Here is a 22,895-nt window from a genome sequence, read left to right on the forward strand (position 1 = left end):
TGGCAAGGTAAGTATAAGAGAGTTGGCTTCTGTCTGGAGATAATTGTTTGGGGTTCTGTGAGGTGTCTATAGAAAAAAAAAAGGAAAAGGAGCTATGTTGGGTAAAATAGATATCTATTTATGTCCAAAAAATACTGTAAACTGAATATTTAAGTATTTTTTTTTTCTCCACTTTATACACTGTATTATTGTTTTTCCTCTATAGGTATCAGATAGAATATGAAGCTCTTTGTAAAGTAGAAGCCGAGCAGAACGAATTTATTGACCAATTCATCCTTCAGAAATAACAGTTACTACTAATGGACTGGGGATTTTTATTGGAATATTTTTCAGAAACTTGCATTATTCCCACTTCTTTCATCTAATGGGACCCCAGATCATTTCTAAAAAGAAGACCTGATTATGAGACTTCTTATTCCTGTGACTTTCAAACACTTGTCATAACCAGTTTGTACATTTTAAAACACTCAAGCCTATTCCTGTGAAGAAATAGATTACAGAACCTGTTGTAAGGTACATTCACGTCTCTGCATTTTGGAACATTGCATCAAAAAAATTGTTAAACTTTTTGGTGCTGGTTCTATCAGACCTCACCTTCCATAAGTATGAACAGGTAGCAGCAGCCCGCTATCATACAAAGGGATGAAGGTAGCCTTCATTTCAGGAGCTGCTGACCTCTATCTATAGGGTACAGTCATACTTGTGTTGATGCATGGTAAATGGGCATTTTATTCATTTAATGCATTTTAACATGTGTCTTCCAAAGTTACTATCTCCATTTTGTGTGTAATCTGAAGAAATTATAACACGTGTACATTTCAATGTACCATTCATCCAACTCAAGAGGCATATACTGGAAACCACACCTTATCTGCACCAAGTAGGAACACAAATGCGGTGCAGGTGGCCTACTGAAATCGGGTACGAACGTTGGTGCACTTTAGTGGGCAGCTGAACGTGCATTAAACCAGCCTAAGCTCAGAGCCATGTTAAGAAATGTCTGTTTTTAGACATAATTGTATTGTTTTTTTGTTCTGTTTTTAGTAATGCAACATACATTAACCCATAGCAGCCAATCAGAATTTTTTTACAGATTTGACTGCTGGAATCTTATTGGGTGTTATGAGTTACTGTGGATGACACCACTAAACACAGTAAGTATTTAAATACATTTTAGTGTGTTTCAAATATTTTTTTTAACCAATATGCTTTGATGTAAGTAAATTTGAAGTCAGGGGTACTTACTGGTTTAATGGCCACTCATGGTAAGACAAGTATTTTATTTACACAATTTTTTTGCATTTCATACCCAAAATAATTCTAACATTTCAAATATTTAATGAGGCTATTCTTTGGTTAACATATTTAGTTAGTAGTGTTAGTAATTGGTAAAACCACGCCCTGGATACTTACGCCCAGCTCTACCCAAAAGACACCAGTCTTGTCGTTGCCTCCCCTTACATGTTCCTCAGGGGCCTTCTACACCATTTGGTCTCAAGATGGATCCATAAAGTATGCTTGGTTGTCAGACATTGCTTGCTTTGAAAGACAAGCCATGGGATCGCCTTCTAAATGGTGATTCAAAACACTGCTACACGAGAGGCAAAGTGGGATGCCACATGTCAAACAAACTGCAAAGCAGGAACATCTCCAGGTCCATCGATTAGGATCTTCTGACATGAATAAAAAAAATAGGTTATATGAAGATCCTTATCCGCAAGGAGAGGAGTTTTCATCTGATCATCATTCTAATATCTCACATTTCTGGTATATTTTAATTGAAACGTTATGCAAGGGCCCTGCTGAGAGCTTTTTGCATTCTTAAAGGGGATTTCCAAAAAGATGGAAATTAAATCTGCTTACTAATGGGGCCCTTTACTTGTAGATCCAACTTGAGTAGGTAGTACTTTTAAGTTTATGTCAAATTAAAAAAAAAAACATATCTTGCACATTTCCCCGTGTTTTTATCTCTTTAAACACACTGCAAGTACAAAAAAACAAACAACTGTTAGCCCAGGTTCACATAAATGTGTTTTGGGAAAGCCTGTGATCTGTGCACGCTTCCCGCACCACATTTAAATCACACTGCCCTTGCGATCTGCGGTGGGTGTCCATGCAATCTTAACGACACCCCAAACGCAGATTGCATGGTACAAAACAACCTTGCAATGCAGTTGCAGTGTGGTTCGAAAATTGCTGCGCGCATGACTTTGGTCCGATTTGAGCCCATTTAAAATGAATGGGCTCAAATTGCACTGCACTGAATCACATGTGAATTGAACAGGAGGGCGGTGCGGTTCCTGCGTGATTCACATGCCCTTCCTAGTGTGAACCAAGCTTAATGTGCCAGAAATATAGTGTGCTCCTACCTTCCTCTGACAACACAGCTCTGATCGCCTAAGCATGTGGTGTCAGACCTGCCTACTTCATTGCTGATGAATTACAAAGAACACAGACCTCTCCTCACCGCCATAACCTCTCCTTGTGCACAGGTAGAGATCACAGGAAGTTATCCGCTAACAAGTTTTCTGGCAAAGTCAGCAGGAATTGTTTGCACTTATTGACCAGATATACACAAAACGCTTTCAATGGTATATTTGGCAGACCTAAAGGAAGCAAATGCGAGAAGTTCATTGTTAGACTTTAAATACATTAAGTCCAATTTGATTATCTTTCTTATTAATAAAGCCACAAAACCCCTTTACGACCGCCCAACACATGTGTGGCAGCAAAAGGGTGTGCGTTGATGCACACACATTGCATATATGCATTGTTGGGCGCGCTCATTGTGTGCTCCCAGCACAAAGGATGAACTGTTGAAGACAGCTCTTGGTCCGGGCTAAAGATCGGTAGCTGGCGGGACCAGCTTCCGATCATATGAATTGTGACCTTAGTCACAGGATCGCTGATCCTTCCCAGCCCTTGGACATTTCAAACAAGGGATTCCAGGAAGGAGTTAAAATATGAGTGAGAATTATGAGTGTTAAGAGAGTGGAGTTTATTATTCATCAAAGAGAAAAGGTATTTTGCTGTAATCAACAGCAACCATAAATCCGTTTTTGATATAACCGTTTTTCGCTTTACTGTTGCTAGCTGACCTGTGATTAGTTGCTTTAGATTACTGTCAATTACCGCTGTCTCCACTGTTATTACATAGTCTTGTGCATTAGCAGAGTTGTAGTGAGTGACAATATTTTTAGTTTGCTTTTTGTGCATATCTGTCTTTTTAGCAATCTATATGTACATTTCATTATCCATTTTCACTTGTACAAAAGGCATTGTGTTACAGTTGATAATTCTATACAGTTGAAAGATCTTGTTTGTGTATATTTTTCTCTAGGAAAAATATAACTGGATACAGGGGGTCCCTGACTTACGAACGCCTGACTTACAAACCACTCCTACTTACGAACAGAGCACTTGCGGGGACCCTCTGCCGTTCTGCACATGCGCAGCCAGACGGAGACTCTGGAAAATTTCGGAAATGTCCGTAATTTGCCGCGGATTGCGCCGAACAGCATTCGATGGGAACATCGGAAATGTCCGTAATTGTCGTTCAGCGCATGCGTGGCCCACTTACGAACATTTCCGAATTACAAACAGGAGGAAAGTCCCTAAAGAGTTCATAACCCGGGGACCCCCTGTATCAAGAAAACACACAATGGGTGAGATTTAGTAAAACTGGCACAGGTGTGCATGTTAACCAATCAGCTTCTAACTTCAGCTTGTTCAAATTAAGCTTTGACAATAAGCCCACGTTCACATTGGGCCGATTTGACATGTCAAATTGGAGCTCATTTCCGGCAATGGCACTGTCAGAATCGGTGCAACAGAAACTTTGCGGCGCCAATTCCCAAAAGTAGTTCCTGCAGTTTTGGCAACTTCCAGGGCGATTTCAATAGACATCTGTGCATGAACCCGCACAGATGCCTCTCAAATCGCCCCCGAAGTCGCATTGAAATGCCGGTTTTGAATCGTGTGTGTGTGTGTGTGTGTGTGTGTGTGAACGAGGGCTAATACCTAGAACCTGATTGGTTACAATGCACAACTGCACCAAATTCTGTGTGTTTTACTAAATTACCCCCTATGCTTATGTTTTTTCTTATATTAACTGATCATTTAAAAAAAAATATTGAAAGGAATAAAAACAGAAAGTAACATCTAGACAAAGTCAGTTCAATGATGGCATAAAAATATACTTACCCTGATTCGGTTCAATTGTCATGTGTGAGTGGTTGCATTTTCTAATAGAGTGCCTTAAGTATTTTATTTGCTTGGATTTTTAAAAGTGCATCAATTAAAAAAAAAAAATGAAATTTTATTTTGGGTAATTTTGTGCTTTTTTTTTTTTTTTTTTTATATTTACCCACTTAAGTACCAGCCTGTATAATAAACCCCTTAATTTCAAATGTTTTTTAGTTTTCTGTTCTGTGATGGTTTGACTGACAGTTACTTGGTCATCCAATTCTGTACCCAAATTAATTTTATATAATATTATTTTTGGAGAGAGAGATTTTTTAGGTTAGTGATATTTAATGAAGAAAAAAAAAAAGGGTGAGTAGACTGTTTGTTTATTGCAGAAGAGACACGCACTCTCTCCTGCAATATAATAAACCTCCCTACTCACAGTCTATCCTGAAATATGCACTGAGCTATGCAGGCGCAGCTTGGTATACATTCTGACACTGTGCCCTGCGGTTAGTGAACTCCTCCAGTGCGTGTGTGGGATATAATGTATGTCACCACATGCCAAGCCAATCAAGATGGCCCAAGACTGATTCCTGATCATGAAGAAGATGGGGAGTAGATGCTGGCATCTGCGATGGACCTCACACGTTGGACTATTGGTACTAATAACCACTATTTTTATTTATATATTTTAGAGAAAAGAAAAAAAACTGATGTTGACTGCATATGGCTCTAAAATGCCAGGGACAGTACATATCCCCCCAAAATTGTTTAGTTTAGGACATACACAGTACAGGGGGTCAGTACTATGTTTGCAGATTTCATTACTCAGGAGTTGGTATGCCTTTATGGTGATGGTCAATGGTAAGTGCCTCCTTAAACGTGAATGATCAATGGTGAGCACCTCATAACTGTAGGTGGACGATGGTATGTCCCCCCCCCCCCCCCCCCCCATAACATTTGTGGTCAGTTTGCCCCTTGCCACTTTGTGTGCCCTCATTTGGTTAGTAAGCCCCACTTTTGTTGGTGATCAGTGGGAGCAATGTTACGTACCACCGAGGAATCAGTAGGAAGGAAGGGCTGTGTTTACATTTGTGATTAGTTCACAGCGATCACAAGGCACAGATCCACTCTGCTTTGTGCACTAGTCCAAATCATTTGGTGGGTGGGGGATTATGGTGTGGGGTTGGGCTTGTCCCTTTAGTTCCAGGGATGGGAAATCTTAAGGGGTCAGCATACCAAGACATTTTGGACAATTTCATGCTCCCAACTTTGTGGGAACAGTTTGGGGATGGCCCCTTCCTGTTCCAACATGACTGAGCACCAGTGCACAAAGCAAGGTCCATAAAGACATAGATGAGCAAGTTTGGGGTGGAGGAACTTGACTTGCCTGCACAAAGACCCGACCTCAACCCAATAGAACACCTTTGAGATAAATTAGAGCGGAGACTGCGAGCCAGGCCTTCTCATCCACATCAGTGCCTGACCTCACAAACGCACTTCTGGAAGAACGGGTCAAAAATTCCCACAGACACACTCCTAAACCTTGTGGACAGCATTCCCAGCAGAGTTGAAGCTGTTATAGCTGCAAAGGGTGGGCCAACTCAATAAAGAATTAAAATTCATGTGTGTGTAAAGGCAGGCACCCCCCCAATACCTTTGGTAATACAGTGTATGTATGTTCTGTCTGATTGGCCTGTTTGAGAAACAAACACAAAATGCATGGATATGTCTGACAAATTCACTGTGGTTAGTGTTGGCTTCCAGCTAAATACACATGCTTTGTTTTATCCACAAGAGATTTTCTAATTCTTGTGATTTACACACTTTCATCACACTACAAAGACAGACAGGGGTTGTATTTTAATGAGTAGACAATATAAGTACCTGTGTCAGCCCTATACCTCCAGTCTGCTTGATGAACAATGGATCATAAACATAGATCTGCCCAAAGAGCAGGGCGAAAAGCAGTGGCATCACTAGACTTGGTGTCACCTGGGGCAGTAAAACATGGCGTCACATCCCTAATGATTTTTGCAACCTGAATTTGGGGTGTCGTTAACTTTGCACTGGCACCTGCAGCAAGGGTACTGCCTTTGCGATCTGCAGCAGGTGTCGATGCAAAGTTAAGGACACCCAAAATATAGGTTGCAGGGTGGATTTGATTTAAATCTACTCAATTTAAATCATAACTGTAATCTCTGTCCCACTGGTGCCTCTCAGACAGTCCCATTCACTTTAATGGGACACCTGGTGATGCGGCAGTGACACAAGGTGAGGAACGTGGCGCAGGTGAGCGGATGCCCGCTAACAGGCGCTGCCATGATGGATCTGAAATGACAGATGCTCTTTAAATGTAAGGACTTTTTCTCGCTGGTAGTAAGAATCTTTAATATTTGCAAACAAAATGAATAATAAGCTGTCAGGTTAGTAAAACGGTTTTATCAGAACTGATTCAATCATACAGTTTGCATTGTACGTAGATTTGCAAAACAATGGGATAAAGGATTATTCCTGAACTTTGTTTTATCTCATGGTTACTATGACATTATGTGAATGCATCAATGCAGTGCATGTTATGTCCGCTTGGATTCATTGAATGAGTTTACCAAAAATGTAAACATTGCAGAATATACACCCTCATGCTACATAACTAAGCTCCATTTCATGCTGAATAAACTAAATTATTAATGTATCTTACATAGAAAACTAGATCTATTTTAACTCAAAATGCATTTTATTAAAATAAATTGATAAAAGTCAATCAGATTTAAAAAAAAAAAAAAAGTAAGTTTTTTTTTTTAAAAATCATTCATTTTTATCCACCCTGGTAGGTCACAACTGCAGTGGGTTTGCCCCAAACAGAAGTACCATGCAATCCATTAGTGCATGGCCGACTTTTGGTGTGGTGTGATTTCAGCCAATTAGAAATGAATGGGCTGAGATTGCACTACACCACGCCCAGATCACACGTGTATTGCACAGGAACGCACTGTGCGATTCATAGTGTGAATGAGCCCTCAAGCTGTGGAAAATAAATGACCCAAGTTGAAAAGAGCCATAAATTAAGTATTTATAATAAAACCAAAAACTTTAAGGCACTCACAAAAGGAGAAGCAATAATTAATTGAATAAAACGGTGGGGAAGATGACACACTCTGCATCTGAACACAGGAGAGGAGAGCCAGCCAGGGCAGACAGAGGGGATCGATCACCGCTAAGAGCAGAGACACCGACCGCTGCCAAAGTCCCACCTCCTGGATCGGCTCTTATGATAGACGTCACGCTGGTCCAATTTCCCAGCATTGGACCACTGTGGTGTCCATCATAGGAGCTGATCCAGGAGGCGGGACTTTGGCAGCGGCCGCTGTCTCTGCTGTAAGCGATGGCCGGCTCTTCTCTCTACTCAGGCTGGATGTGGTGTCACAAACTGACCACTTCACCACCCCTGCATGTCTGCCGCAGAAGCAGTGCAGCCCCCTGGCGGGTTTCACCTGGGTTCAGTGTGGGCGCCCCCCCCCCCAGCAATGCCACTGGATAAAAGGCTTTTTTTTCAAGTCCATTTGTTCCAGAATTCAATGTTAAAAACAAACTAAATTTTGAACAACATTTGTCAAGTCGAATGTACTACGAAAATTGTCAAAAAAAAGTTTTATACAAAATGTTTCTTCAAACATTTACTAGTGTATAGCTTTAGATTGAAAAAGGGGAATGCCCCATTAAACTTCCTGGCTATCCAGTGTAGCAGAAGTGTGTAAAGTACAAAAAATGGCTGACCAGAGTTGCAACAAGTAAGCATACATATAGATGGCAAAGGAAAGACAAAGACAGTGGTCTCATTGGGAGATTTCTCTTCTGTGTCCCCACTGGAAGCTTTGCTGTTCTGGTGGCATCTCCCGGATTTTGGATTTGCCCTCAGATTCATTCCAGACAACTGTGGTGATCAGGACAATTAGATCAAATCACTATTCAAATGTTTTGCCTTTAGTTATCCTTTAACTATTATGCCAGGAGCCGTTGTCTGTTGATTTTTCAAATATGACTAAAGTGCATTGGAAAAGCACCAAAAATATGCTGGAATGAAATACAGGCCTGAGGCTGGGTTCACACCTATGAATTGGATGCAGCTTTCTCTGATTCCAATTTGCATAGCAGGAGAATGTGACCGACTCTCTATGCAGCCGGTTCACGTGCCTCCAGGGCGGCTGCGGAGCGCACTGCACAGAAACGCTGTGCGTTTTTGCCTCTGTTTCAGGGCCGAATTCAGGCAAACATTCTGCCCCGATTCGTCCCTGAAACTGAGAAAAGGGCCAGACAGCGTTAGGTGTGAACCGAGTGTTTATACAGTGCCTTGAAAAAGTATTCATACCCCTTGAAACTTTCCACATGTCATGTTACAGCCAAAAATGTAAATGTGTTTTATTGGGATTTTATGAGATAGACCAACACAATGTGGCTCATAATTGTGAAGGGGAAGGAAAATTATAAATGGTTTTCAAAATTTTGAAAGTGTGGCATGCATTTGTATTCAGCCCCCCTGAGTCAATACTTTGTAGAACCGCCTTTCACTGAAATTACAGCTGCAAGTCTTTTTGGAGATGTCTCTACCAGCTTTGCACATCTAGAGAGTGACGTTTTTGCCCATTCTTATTTGCAAAATAGCTCAAACTCTGTCATTGGATGGAGAGCATCTGTGAGTCTTGCCAGAGTCTGGACTTTGGCTGTGCCATTCTAACCCATGAATATGCTTTGATCTAAACCATTCCATTGTAGCTCTAGTTGTACGTTTAGGGTCGCTGTCCTGCTGGAAGGTGAACCTCCGCCCCAGTCTCAAGTCTTTTGCAGACTAATGCCACATACACACGGTTGGAATTCCGGACAGAAAGACTGATGAGAGCTTTTCATCGGAAAATGCGACCGTGTGTATGCTCCATCGGAATTTGGCTGTCCGAATTTCCACCAGCCAAAAATTGATAGCATGTTCTCAATTTTACCGACTGAAAAACTTTCTATCGGTAATTCCGATCGTGTGTATGCAATTCCGACACTCCAAAAAATCACGCATGCTCAGATTCAACTACAAGACAGAAGCTATTGAAGTTCCTTTTTCTAGTCACGTCGTACGTGTTGTACGTCACCGCGTTCTAAACTATTGGAATTAGGTGTGACCGTGTGTAGGCAAGACAGCTTGAGCGGAATTCCGTCGGGAAAACCATCAGAGCTTCTTCCGACGAGAATTCTGATCGTGTGTACGCGGCATAACAGGTTTTCTTCTAAGATTGCCCTGTATTTGGTTCTATCCATCTTCCCATCAACTTTGACCAGCTTCCCTGTCCCTGGTGAAGAAAAGCATCCCTACAACATGATGCTGCCACCACCGTGTTTCACAGTGGGGATGGTGTGTTCAGAGTGATGTGCAGTGTTCGTTTTGTGCCACACAGTGTTTTGCTTTTAGGCCAAAAAGTTAAATTTTGGTCTCATCTGACCAGAGCACCTTCTTCCACATGTTGCTGTGTTCCCCACATGGCTTCCCACAAATAGGACTTTCTTCTTGCCACTCTTCCATAAAGGCCAGATTTGTGGAGCGCATGACTAATAGTTGTTCTGTGGGCAGATTCTCCCACCTGAGCTGTGGATCTCTACAGCTCCTCCAGAGTTACCACGGGCCTCTTGGCTGCTTCTCTGATTAATGCTCTCCTTCCCTGACCTGTCAGTTTAGGTTGACGGCCATGTCTTGGGAGGATTGCATGTGTGCCATACTCTTTCCATTTTGGGATGCTGGATTGAACAGTGCTCTGTGAGATGTTCAAAGCTTGGGATTTATTTTATTTTTTAAATAATCTAACCCTCTTTAAACTTCTCCACCACTTTATCCCTGACCTCTCTGGTGTGTTTCTTGGCCTTCATGATGGCGTTTGTTCACTAAGGTTCTCTAACAAACCTCTGAGGGCTTCAGCTGTATTTATACTGAGATTAAATTACACACAGGTGGACTCCATTTACTAATTAGATGACGTCTGAAGGCAATTGGTTCCACTAGATTTTAGTTAGGGGTATCAGAGTAAAGGGGGCTGAATACAAACGCACACCACACTTTTCAGATCGTTCTTTGAAAACCATTTATCATTTCCTTCCACTTCACAATTATGTGCCACTTTGTGTTGGTCTATCACATAAAATCCCAATAAAACACATTTACATTTTTGGTTGGAACATTTCAAGCGGTATGAATACTTTCAAGGCACTGTAATACTTCTGAAAGAAAAGTAAACCATTTCTATAACTTGTTTCCTATAAAAGGGTTATGTGATCAGTTGGGGGTTTGATGGTGAAAGTCCAAGCGTCTGGCAGTAACTCATCAATGATAACAACAGTTAGTACTGGAAAAATAGATTTATTTAGTGAATCATATGAAAGAGGCTATGATCATTAGAGATGTACCGAGGAGCATTTCACAGCAGTACAAAAAGAAACAGAACAGACCAATTTCAACAACTGTAAGTGAAATGAGGATAAAAAAACAAGACGGCATACTGTTAAAACACATCACATTACAAAAGTTGGCATTTGTGCATTGTATATACTTTACTATTGCCTTTTAAAGAGACCCTGTCACATTTCAAACTTACAAGATTATAAAATGTATTTGATGCGTATTATTTATAAGTGTGCAGACATCCAAAGCCTGGAAACTGCTGCTGAATGCCGCCATCTTGAATGTGATGGCAGCAGCCTCAGAGCTGTCATGTTAGTATTCTCCTTCCCCAGCTACTACATAAATGAATATATAGGGGGGCTGGGGGTGGAGGAGTAATTAGACACTTCGAGGAAAGGAGAGGGTTATGACGTGCAAGGAACGAGGACGCTGTGCTGGACATCTTATTTTTCCTGAGTTGTCAAATTTTCCAGCAAGTTCAGAGCACACTGCAAGCAAATTAAAAAATTATGGATGAGGGGGAAAAAAAAAAAAAGCAAAGAGAAAAAAAAAAAAAAAAAAAAGGTAATTAAGCATTTAAAAATAGTTGTTTTTTTTCTGTGCATCTACCTGCAATTTGTTAAAATGGTGACAGGATCTCAGGGGCAGATGTAGTATTTTATGAGATAGTATAGAAAATACCATAGTAGACAATACTGCTTTAGGAAAATCTCTGCCTCAAGATAGGAGGACTGAAATGGGGAAAAGGTAGTAATACTCTGTAGTACAGGCTGCAGGAAGTCTCATGACAGCCTGGGTTCATGACTCTAGCAGGAAGATTGACATCTAGTGGCAAATAAGCAGTAATGCAATGGATAGCTCTGGACTGAAGGCGAGTATTGAAACAAATTCTGTAATTTTATCTTTTAATGGGCTATTATTATTTATATAGAAACATCCATGGTTATAATGAGACTAATATAAGGTTAGGCTACCAAAAGGAAATAATGGAGTCACCGAAATGGGTATACACTGTGGCACAGCTATGAAATGAGAAGAACGGCTAAACAGGAGAGGTGGCTGCTGATGTCACAATCTCTGACTCGGCCAATCAGAGGACGTTTTGTATTTATTGACAGACTACAAAAGCAGCTTATGAATGGCTGGGTACTGCTCAGCCCAATGCTGTTTTGCTCTGAGTGAGAGACAGGGAGATCTCATCATCTCATCTCACACCCGGAACTCAGTGCTGTGTACTTTATTTGTAGCTTAGGCTGCACACAGTTTATACAGCACGCCCAGTGGCCACACATGTTAGAAAAGGAAATAGTTAATTTGGGCCAGCTTGGCCCAAACTAACTATACAACGTGAAAGTAAATCTAGACATCAACTTTAACTGTTGCAGGGATGCCCACATACTTTTGGCTAATGGGGTAACAGGAACAGTATGAAAAAAGCACTTTGTGACTCTTCAGGATCTTCCCTCACTGTTGAGCTTGATCAAAATTCATCCAGTTCAGCAGGAATCAGACAAATTTTGATCCAAGTGTGGCTGTTTCCGCTCGATAGAAGTTTAACTATGGCCAGCCTTAATCATCACTCCCCTTCATTCTGAATGTCCCTGCTGATATAGGTTTCTAATAGGTCAAATGTGGTTATCACAGTCAACAATACTTTATCCTTCAATGGGTTATTTGAATCCGAATACATGAACACTGGAGACTAGGGCAGGCCATAGACTGTGCAAATTTGCATCATTCTCCAACACAGCTAGAATCCGTCCTGCCAAGACATAGTCATTCTCCTGGTGAGGGAAGCTGTCCCCGCAGGGAGAATACAGTGATTATTGCTAGCGGCTATACCAGCTGATAGTGATAATCGCAAGTAAATCCAGCAGGCTGGTTGTACCCAAGTTGATCGATGAACTTGGCACATAAAACCTACCCATACATGGTTCGAATCTCAGAATTTTAACCCTTTATAGCTGGCCTTAGGCAGCTTATACATCATTTAACCTGCCGATTTAAAAATACCCAATTCTTCCCACTGAGCTATTGTGTTCTGACAGCGGGGGAGCATTCCCTGTCATCAGAATACACTGATTAGTGCTGCCAGCTATAGCTGGCATTGCTGATCAATCAGGAAAACCCCAACCTATCGACTTCTGCACAGCCAGCCTGCCCATACGTGGATTGAAATTCTGCCAGTCCCTGCTGAACTAGCCAAATTTCGATCCATGTATGGCCGCCTTAAAACAACTTTCTGTGGGTTATTACATCATTTCCTATGCAAGATATCTTAAAATTAAAGGCAGATGTTTGTGTATCATTGGCATACAGTATATCTGAATATCTATTGGTCTGTTTTCCCATAAAAGAGAGAGAAATCTTATAAAAAGACAATTAAACAGATTTCTTTTCCAGTAAGTGGCTATATTATTCTATATTGCAGTAAACATTGCTTGTTGTTCCTGACACGTAGTCGTGGCCCACAGTTATGTAAAAAGAAGTCTTTCACCCGGTGATATTACTTCCTTTTCCGCTTCTCCTCTTTACAGTATCTAGGACTGAACAGCATGGTGACCAGGATCAGTAATGGGATCACCAGGTAGGGAGCGTATATGGCCACCAGAGTAAGGCGCTCTTGCTGTGTTGGAGATTCCAGCTCTTTGGTTTTTGGAAAGTCGCCAAAGAGAAGATGCGCGAGGATGGCCAGTACTGTGGTGGCGACATGGGACGAATAGACGATGGCAGGAACTCTGATCCACCGGCAACCACCTGAAATATGAGATGAAGTATTCAATAAACTTTACTAATTACAACCTTTACCAGGTCAAAGACTAAATTATTATCTATGAGTAAACGAAAGAGATCAATGTACAAAGAGCGATCACTAATGTAAGAATATGTTCCTGGTACTGTAGAAATAAATACTGCAATCAATAAACACAGGATTACATTTGAAAAGTAGCAACCTGATCTTCAAAGACCCTGTGGCACTTATTTTGATCTATGGGAAGGCTGGTTGTACCGAAGTCGATTCATCGATCAATTTCAGTACAACCAGCCATTCAGGTTCGATTACTGCCACCGGCTATAGACACCAGCAGTGATCGTTGTACTCTGTCAGCTGGGAAACCCTCCAGCTGTCAGAATACTATAGCACATAGAGAGGGTTTCCTCCATCAGCACTGACTGTATCAATGGGGGAATCGAGCAATATTCTTTCCTTCAACATGTGCAACATAGCGGGGTGCAGAAGATCAAAAGCCCTTTGAGGAACTGGGTGAGGGCAAGGTGCTGGACTTTATTGGCTGGCATGTGTTTCTTTAAAGTCAGCAGCTACAGTATTGGAAGTTGCTGACTTTTAGCTTTCTATGGTTAAGTTCCCACACAATCCAATGCAATTGTATAAGCCAACAGCGACAGCAGAAAGTCACATTGAGGCTTCCAGCATTACCATCACTTGCTGCTATGAATTCCACTGAAGACTCTCCCAATAATGTCATTTATATAATCCTCATTCATTTTCCAAAACAAAAATGACTGCCATCCATGTGTCCTATGAAAAGAATACCTACCTTTTAAAAAAGCATAGGCAGCCACAGGGAAAAAGGGGAGCTGCACGATGGCTTCACAATACACAAAGCTCATAAACCAGGGTGGAGGGTTCCTCATAAGATGATCCTTGAAGGTGGCCGTGTACCATCTCATCAAGTCCAGCAACTGCAGACAAACATAAAAGGACCATTATTTATTCATTTGGAGAAGATTAGGAGCAAGAAAATATTTCATATTTTGTCACAAAGCATAAATGATGAATTATGAGGATTCTAAAATCACAATACTGGATGGGATTGCTCCGGTACCACTCAATACATAACATGTAAAAAAACATTTTTATTTTAAGTGAATAAAAAGATCCTCAGGACTCAAATATGTCACAAAATCACCCTTCGTGTGTAAGTACATGAAAAAATTTAATATAATCACAACCCAAATCCTATAGACCAGTTATTTATATTACCTCCATAAAGCAGCATTAAACCCACACAACAAAAATGTGATATATTGCTGCTTACTGATCTTTAAAACTCAACAAAAAAAAAAAGTGTTATTCTTTGCAGTGGGCTGTGCCAGGACTGCAAGGGTTAAGTTCTCATTTTGTCTAAGAGGCGAAACTCACTTACTTGATCCTCCACTCCACCTGAAACCAGCTCTCCCCCATGATCCAGCGGTGGACTGTTCCTGACATCCTCATATCCAGAGCAGGTCTATGGAGCCTGCTTGGGGCTCGATTACATCAGGAACAGTCCACCGCTCAAGACTGCTGGAGCACAGGGGTGCAGGAGCTGCAGGGACCTATCATGTGCGGGGAGGATCAGGCAAGTATATATTCTTTCATCACTCCTCAAGACAAAAAACAAGAAATTAACCCTTGTAGGGGGGGGGGGGGGGGGGGCAGAGAAAATTTTATATGGAGTGCAGCTTTGATTGTGAAGGCTGCATTCATTCTTTTTGGGGGGCTTTTTCACTTTATTTTCACATGATGATCTAGCCAGTAACATACTTCCTTTCTTAGGATGTCTCCACTCTGGATAGAGGAGAAACTGAGACACCTTTGGGCATTAGCATTGTCAATCTGGGGAAGTGGGTAATGTTAGACTAGTAGATTTACATGGACTTGAATTAACAAATTAAAAAGTTGAACTCCAGCTAACACTTTATAATCATTTACAAACTTTTTTTTTTTTCTTTTTGGGATAAACATTTTACATAAATAAAAGCTGATCATTGTAAGCACCCGTCCGTGGTAAATGGTTTGTTTCAATCCTTAAACTGCTACTTTATCTGGAGAGCTTGGTCTGTAAGGCCTTGTTAAAGAGATTGTAAACCGCTGGACTTTTTGTACCTGCAAGGTAAAGGCATGATGTGCCAGTATCCATCACATTATAATAAAGCTTACCAAACGTGCACCTTTTAGGAGATATTCACTTCTTTGGAGGCCAATGATGTCACTGGCGCACGAGCTTCGAAGGAATGACATACTCATGAGCGGGAGTGATGTCATCGTGGTTTTACCATTCAAGTGGCCATCCCCTGCGAACCCGGAAGGAAGCCCTGTCAGCATGTCGCTGCAGGGCTTTGTTTCAAGGTAAGTATTTCATACTGCGCTAGTATGCGATGCATACTAGCACATTATGCTTTTACCTTGCAGGAGGAAAAAATAAAATTTTTCTAAACATAAAGCTTCAGTTTAAAAAAAAAAATCATAAAATTTAAAAAGTAACAAACATGTCATTAACCTCTGTGCAGTTGGTTTTTCACAGAGTGGAGCTGATCCTCCTCTTCTGGGGTCCCTCAGCGGCACTAGTAGCTCCTCCTCTTCCCGAGTGCCCCGGAGAAGTGCTCTCCTTCGGGACACCTGCATGGGCACACTACAAAGTCCTGCTTCGTCATCTACTGACACAGGCAGCAGGTCTCTGCCCCGCCCCCTGGTGTCGTCATTGGATGGATTGATAGCAGCGCAGCCAATGGCTCCCGCTGCTGCCAATCAAATCCAATCAGGACCCGAGACACCAACTTTTGCTGGTGTGTTTTTCCCGGGCATGAAAAAGAGAGGGTACAAGTAAAATGGGGGCTTGGAGGGGGGGGGGGGAATTGTATAGACATCTGTGAAGAAGCCTGCACAGATGTTTGTCAAATCACCCCTGAAGTCGGACTGCATTGCCGGGTTGAAGTTGTGAGAGTTCAGCTGAACGTACGACTTCTAACCCGCTTCAATGTGAACCTGGGCTAAAAAAGCTTGAAAACTAATAAACCTGCCAGGTAAAAGTAAAAAAAAAAACACAACTAATGCAGCCGCCACATCTAAGAACTGGCAAACTGTAATATAATAGACTTTTGTTTTTGGGTTTATCACCACTAACCCAGGTTCACACTGCCAGTGGGACCCGCGTGTCAGTCCGACTTCGGGGAGATTTCAGAGACATCTGTGCAGATCTATACAAAATCACCCCTGAAGTCACCAAAAGTAGTACAGGAACAACTTTTGGGAATCAGTGCGGCGCCACAAAGTCGGCATCGCACCAATTCGGACGGTGCCATTGCCGGCAATAGCCAACAATTTGGCAAGGCGAGTTAAATCGCATCAATGTGAACCTAGGCTTAATGTCAGCTAATTATCTGGTACTGCAGAGGGTGAATGGCTATACAGAACTGATACAGTGCTGCAAATACAGAACTCTGTTGTGTACCCTAGGTGATCAGTTCCTCATGTGTGAAGGGTGTCACTGCAACAATGTATTCATTCATTGAGTATAGCAGGTCAGGCTCTGCACTGGCATTACACTGTTGATGAGCACAGGAACCTCCATACACAGTGCAGAGGTCTCATTCCAATGACTTGTTATCACACAAAGTGATCTGCGTTGACATGTGTGCGTGTGACATGTGACACTGCAGATTTGAGGACTCGGCCTCCATGAGTATGTGCGATGTGAATAGAGTCTAAAGCCTCGTACACACAATCAAATTTTTTCTGCAGACAAAACCTCAGACTTTTGTCCGAAGGTATGTGCCTGGATTTTGTCTTGCATACAAAAGACAAGGAATTGTCGGCCAACAAATGCAAACGTAGTGACATACTATGTAGTTTTTCAGCTCTTTAGCACCACCCTTTGGGCTCCTTCTGCCAATTAGTAGAAGTTTGGCAAGTGTTGAGTCAAGCTTTTCATTTTGTGTTTTTCAGTTAGTTTCTGAACGGCCGTTCTTTCAACTAGCCATATGTTGCGGAATCGGAGGAGATAACATGTTATTTAGGCTGGGTTCACACTGCTGCGGCTACGAGAACCGGATGTGATTCGCACCGCACTGCAGTGCGAATCACATCCAATCTCTGTGCGATGCAAGTTCAGCCATACAGATAGTATGGCTGAATTCGCATCGCAACCCGCCCCAAACTCGCACAGGACCCTTTTTTTGGTCCGCATCAGAATCGGATCGCATGGTTGTTCACACCATGCGATCCGATTCATGTCCGAGTTTGCAGATCGCACTGCGATATGCGAACTGATCTGGGAGTGCCATTAACGTTTCACTAACACTCCCAGCAGTTCGCATAGGGCAGTGTGAACTGCCGCCGGGAGGCATGCGATGCGGGAACCCGCCGCGGATTCGCGACGTTCCCGCATCGCTGCAATGTGAACCCAGCCTTATTATTGGCCCTGAAGTTATTGCTTTGACCCAAGTCCAGTCCAAGAACAGGAAGAGGAGGATTTCTTGGACCAAAAATTGGTTGCTTTATTAATCGTGACCAATTATGTCATATGCCTTTGCTGCGGGAGCTCCAGGAGAATAATCTGGATGATTTTCAGAATCATCTCCGGATGACAGATCCCTGCTTTCACCAACTCTTGGCATTGCTGACCCCCCTATATTAAAAAGCTGGACACATGCATGAGGCTTTAAATGTATTTTTTGGTTGAATAATGATTTGATTTTTTATATTTTTGGATGCATAGAATGCACTTTTTACTTAAGTTCTATTGGCAGATAGCATGTCTTTTTTTTTTTAATGCACAATAAAAAAAAATTGTGTAGAATAATACTTGGCTATGTGTTTTACTTCAAATGACAGTTTGGGAGTAGGCAGATACATTTAAAAAAAAAATACAATGTAAAATTAACAAGGGACACCAACATATTTGTAGCTTTAATATATATATATAAAAAAAAAAAAAAAAACAACGGGATAATGGTGTTGTGATAACTTACCAAAAAAAAATTTATAATATTATTCTTGATATCACTAGAAAAAAAAAATCCTTTGAAAATGTTTGCAATAACTCCATCAGCATCACCAGCAAAGCAGCTTGATTATATCTTTATTTCATTATTTCTGGCCCTATACAGATCCTGCACATAGGACAGCGCATTGAAATCTATAGGCTGCGCTAAACACGACACGCGGGAAGATGTGAAAGTCGCACCTTTAGGTGTGAAGAAAGTCATAAGCTGGCCCTATACAGATCAATGGTTTCCTGAATTTTAATCCATCTATAGCTATTTCTGTTCAAGACCATAGACCTAATGATTAACTTTTTTTTTTTTGTAATGATTAACTTTTTTTTTCTTTTTTTGTAATGATTAACTCTTTTTATTTTAAATGATTAACTTTTTTTTTCAAATTTTTGTTTGATCAGCTCATGCAGCCAACTAGCTGCAGCAATAAGCAACGTATTCTGACAGCGGAGGAGGATTTCCCCATCCACCTCGACTGTGTGGATGGGGGAATCTTTTAGTTTTTTCAAATCAACGTATGGCCAGCTTAATGATTGTAACTGTTTGTTCCAGCTATGATTGTAAATAATAAAATGATCAACTGCGGCTCGGTTTCCATCGTATGCTCTGTTGATCTGATCTCGATAGAAATACGATTGTATTCATCAATAAAATATCTCAGTGCCGTTGATGAATGCAAAAAAACTATCAGGCTCCGTATAATAGAATCTTATTGAAATAGAGTGTAAAATCGATTGTTGTCAGGGAGGTTATGGCCATTCAGTTGTTTGTGGATTCAATCATTTTGATGGAATCGATCAGATAAAACATTTAAGATAAGTTCACCGTTTTTAGGGTGGAACATGTAACATGTTCCCAATGATGGAGATGCTGCCTGAATCCACCCCCCCCCCCCCCCATGACAGCTGCAAAGGGAGGATTTCCCTATGCTAGCTGTCACTCTTTGAAATCAGAGTGGCTGTGAAAGGCTCCGCCCACACGGTCACATCATTCATTCATTCACACAGCTGTGTGTGTGATTGAACGACAATCCCCGGACCCCAAGACATCCTTTGCCGCTGCTGTGTGTGTGACTGAACGACAATCCCCGGACCCCAAGACATCCTTTGCCACTGCTGTGTGTGTGTGTGACTAAACTACAATCCCCGGACCCCGAGACATCCTTTGCCGCTGCTGTGTGTGTGACTGAACGACAATCCCCGGACCCCAAGACATCCTTTGCCGCTGCTGTGTGTGTGACTGAACGACAATCCCCGGACCCCGAGACATCCTTTGCCGCTGCTGTGTGTGTGACTGAACGACAATCCCCGGCCCCCGAGACATCCTTTGCCGCTGCTGTGTGTGTGACTGAACGACAATCCCCGGCCCCTGAGACATCCTTTGCCGCTGCTGTGTGTGTGACTGAACGACAATCCCCGGACCCCAAGACATCCTTTGCCGCTGCTGTGTGTGTGTGTGACTGAACTACAATCCCCGGCCCCGAGACATCCTTTGCCGCTGCTGTGTGTGTGTGTGACTGAACTACAATCCCTGGCCCCGAGACATCCTTTGCCGCTGCTGTGTGTGTGACTGAACGACAATCCCCGGCCCCCCGAGACATCCTTTGCCGCTGCTGTGTGTGTGACTGAACGACAATCCCCGGCCCCTGAGACATCCTTTGCCGCTGCTGTGTGTGTGACTGAACGACAATCCCCGGACCCCGAGACATCCTTTGCTGCTGTTGGCTTGTAGTTCTTAATGAACTACCACAGCACTGTGCAGCATTGTGGTAGTTCACTGATGCTTCTGTATGGGAACACAGATACACTGACAGATCTGCAGGAGACCTGCATGGCATCAGCAATCTACGGATCACCGGTGAAAAAAAAACAAAAAATAAATACATTTTTGCAAAAAATTGTGCATTTATTTTTTTCTAAAAAGTGAACTTTAAAGAGTATGACCTTATGATGACCACGCCCCATTCAATTCGCTCATCCAATCAAAATGATCCAATCTGCAAACAATGGAATGGACAATTCAAAGCAATCAATTTAGACTCTATTTTGATTGGATTCAATCACACTGTGCTGATTGTTCAGGATGGAGGATTATTGATCGTTTTGTATTGATCGGTAGCGTGGAGATACTTTATTCAATCCCATTTCCATCAGATTGTGAGAGCATATGGTGGATACAGAGCTGTGATTGATGACTTACAGCTCGTTTACACCAGATGTAGTCAGGTGCGTTTACACCTCAATCTGTGCCCACGGTGCCTTTCTGCATGCGCATTTGTGCGTCTTTTCAGTTTATTTGCATTTTTTTCAGCGTTTACTTCTGTGGAATATGCTTTTTTTTTTTGCAATATATTTTTCATTTATTTCAATTTGTTTTCTTAATAAAGTTGCATTTACACGTTTCTGGTGTTTTCTGATGCAGAAAAATGCAACATACGGTATTTTTTATTTTTTTTCCACATGAAAGCATTGCAATGGTATTATACTCATTGGAATACATTCACTTTTCTTGCTTATGCTTTTGTACTGTATTTTTTGTTGCGTTTAAAAAACGCACACGACTTCATCTGGTGTAAATGAGCCCTAAACGCAGTATGAACGCATATGCAAGAAAAATGTATTCCTAGGAGCCCAGCGTACATCCCTGCACCGCTTTCACCTGTATATAAATAATAAAAATAAAATAAAGTACAGCATGCTGCATTTTTCCACACTGGAACACACAGCAATGCCCATAAATATGTGCAAACGTGTAAAATGCAACTTAGTAAAGAAAGTAAATAAAAAATAAAAAATGCCCCCCCCCCCCCCCCAAAAAAAATGCACGGCAAGGCCCCATTCACACCCAGCGATTCCACATCCCGCTAACATTGTGCCGTGTGTTTGCGTAACTCCCAACTTTTCGAGATGGGAATGAGGGACACCTACTAGCAAACGTATGTAGGCATAGGACACGCCCCCTTAAAGTAGAATTAATCTAAAAGAGAGATTTGTTAAACCCACAAAGGCTTCTTTTTACCACAACTATTCCTTTATATTGGCTTTTGGAATTTACAAATGCAGAAATTTAGAAATCAGATGAAAGGTTTAGCACCGGGAAACACTTTTTGATAGATAAAAATGTGCATTTTACATACAACTATATATATCAGACCAAAATGAGGGACAAATGAGGAGGAATGAGGGACAGAGCTCCAAATCAGGGACAGTTGGGAGCTATGGTGTTTGGGTACCATTCATTCTGCACCAAATGCTACGCGATTTTGTCGTGAATGTAACGTGCATGGGAAAAAAATTAAAAATAAAAATCGCACAAAGCTGGTTGCCCAATAACGATGCAGGGACCCATTTAAGTGAAAGGGAAGCCCTATGTGTGAAATGCAGAGACACACGTGTGTGTGTGTGTATTATATATATATATATATAGAGCGCAAGCAGTGGGAAGACGTGTTTATGAAGTGTGAATGATCCCCAAACACACAATCATGTATGGAGAGACCTGGAGGGAGGGCTGTGGATGGATCCCCCGTATGGGTGACATATGGATGGATTGGACTGTGGATTATAGATAGATTGTAGAGGAAATCGATGGCTTATCGAAGGGTGTATGCTCTCCATTAGTGGTCACACAGACGATGACAAGCTTGTGTTTCCAGCATATGGAGTACAGATAATAAAGGAGCCCCGATGTGTGTTGGGGGGGGGGGGGTGCACTGACCTGCTGCGGGTACCAGGCTGACGGGAGGACGGCCTGCAGATCTACAAGCAGAGTGATGGGGATGTGGGAGAAGAAGTAGAAGAAGAAGATCCATTCCAGCAGGCGGGTGACAGCAGCCATGTCTAAAGGAGAGTCGTGCAGTGATAGGGGGCGGGGAACAATCGCCACTCACACCAGACAGGATCCGCCTTCCCTGTCTCCAGAAACCAATCACACTCCGAGACGTCTCGGTGACACTCGGGGCCCGCCTCTTTCCCTGTGCCAGGTGTGTGATGTGACGTGTCAGGAGGGGGCGTTCCTCAGAGCTCTATGACCACCTTCATAATACAATGGTGGTGGTCTGGCTGTAAGGATGGTGCTTTCCTCTCTATGGTATCACCACCAAGTGTACACAGCAGGAGCTGTGCCTTGTGTTTGGCTCCTGTGTCTGGCAGTCATTGGTGAGCGCAGACAATTGCATTAAGGCGTGCTCCACAAAGCCCAAACGTGTGTGTGTGTGTGTGTGTGTGTGTGTTACAGTGACCTGCAGTGTCAGCTGCACTGGACAGTGAATGAATGGGAAATGCTCTGTACTGGGCAGCTTTTTGTTCATTTACAAACTGAAGCCTAGTAGATAGTTTACTAGACCAGCTATGAATGAATACAGTGAGTGATCTGTACCAATTGCTCACTGTGCTCATTCAGAAAAAGAAGCATCCGGTAAATGACATGTGCCCGGGCAGTATGGTGGAATCTATGCTGCACAGGGGTGATTAGGGTGTGCCCAGGCACA

At 42.2% G+C, this 22,895-nt stretch overlaps 2 protein-coding genes across 3 annotated transcripts in view; one reads left to right on the top strand and one right to left on the bottom strand.

Annotated features, from left to right (window-relative positions):
* IFT20 (intraflagellar transport 20) overlaps positions 1 to 4,321 on the top strand; it is a 38,531-nt gene extending 34,210 nt beyond the window's left edge. For both annotated transcript variants that reach the window (XM_077480505.1, XM_077480506.1), the window contains one exon: positions 206 to 4,321. In XM_077480505.1, the coding sequence (XP_077336631.1) occupies positions 206 to 287 (82 nt within the window). In that variant the 3' untranslated portion in view covers positions 288 to 4,321. The remainder of the gene's footprint in view (positions 1 to 205) is intronic.
* Positions 4,322 to 10,566: 6,245 nt separating this feature from the next.
* On the bottom strand, positions 10,567 to 22,291 carry TMEM97 (transmembrane protein 97). The gene is made up of 3 exons (XM_077480507.1): positions 22,124 to 22,291; positions 14,185 to 14,329; positions 10,567 to 13,381 (listed from the first exon to the last, which is right to left on the bottom strand). Exons 1-3 carry the CDS (start codon positions 22,241 to 22,243, stop codon positions 13,131 to 13,133), a joined length of 516 nt encoding a protein of 171 aa, XP_077336633.1. The 5' UTR covers positions 22,244 to 22,291; the 3' UTR covers positions 10,567 to 13,130.
* Between the last annotated feature and the right edge of the window lie 604 nt (positions 22,292 to 22,895).

This window comes from Lithobates pipiens, unplaced genomic scaffold (assembly GCF_037356315.1).
Source record: "Lithobates pipiens isolate NorthernLeopardFrog02 unplaced genomic scaffold, aLitPip1_a1.2 Scaffold_16, whole genome shotgun sequence".
Lineage (NCBI taxonomy): Eukaryota > Metazoa > Chordata > Amphibia > Anura > Ranidae > Lithobates > Lithobates pipiens.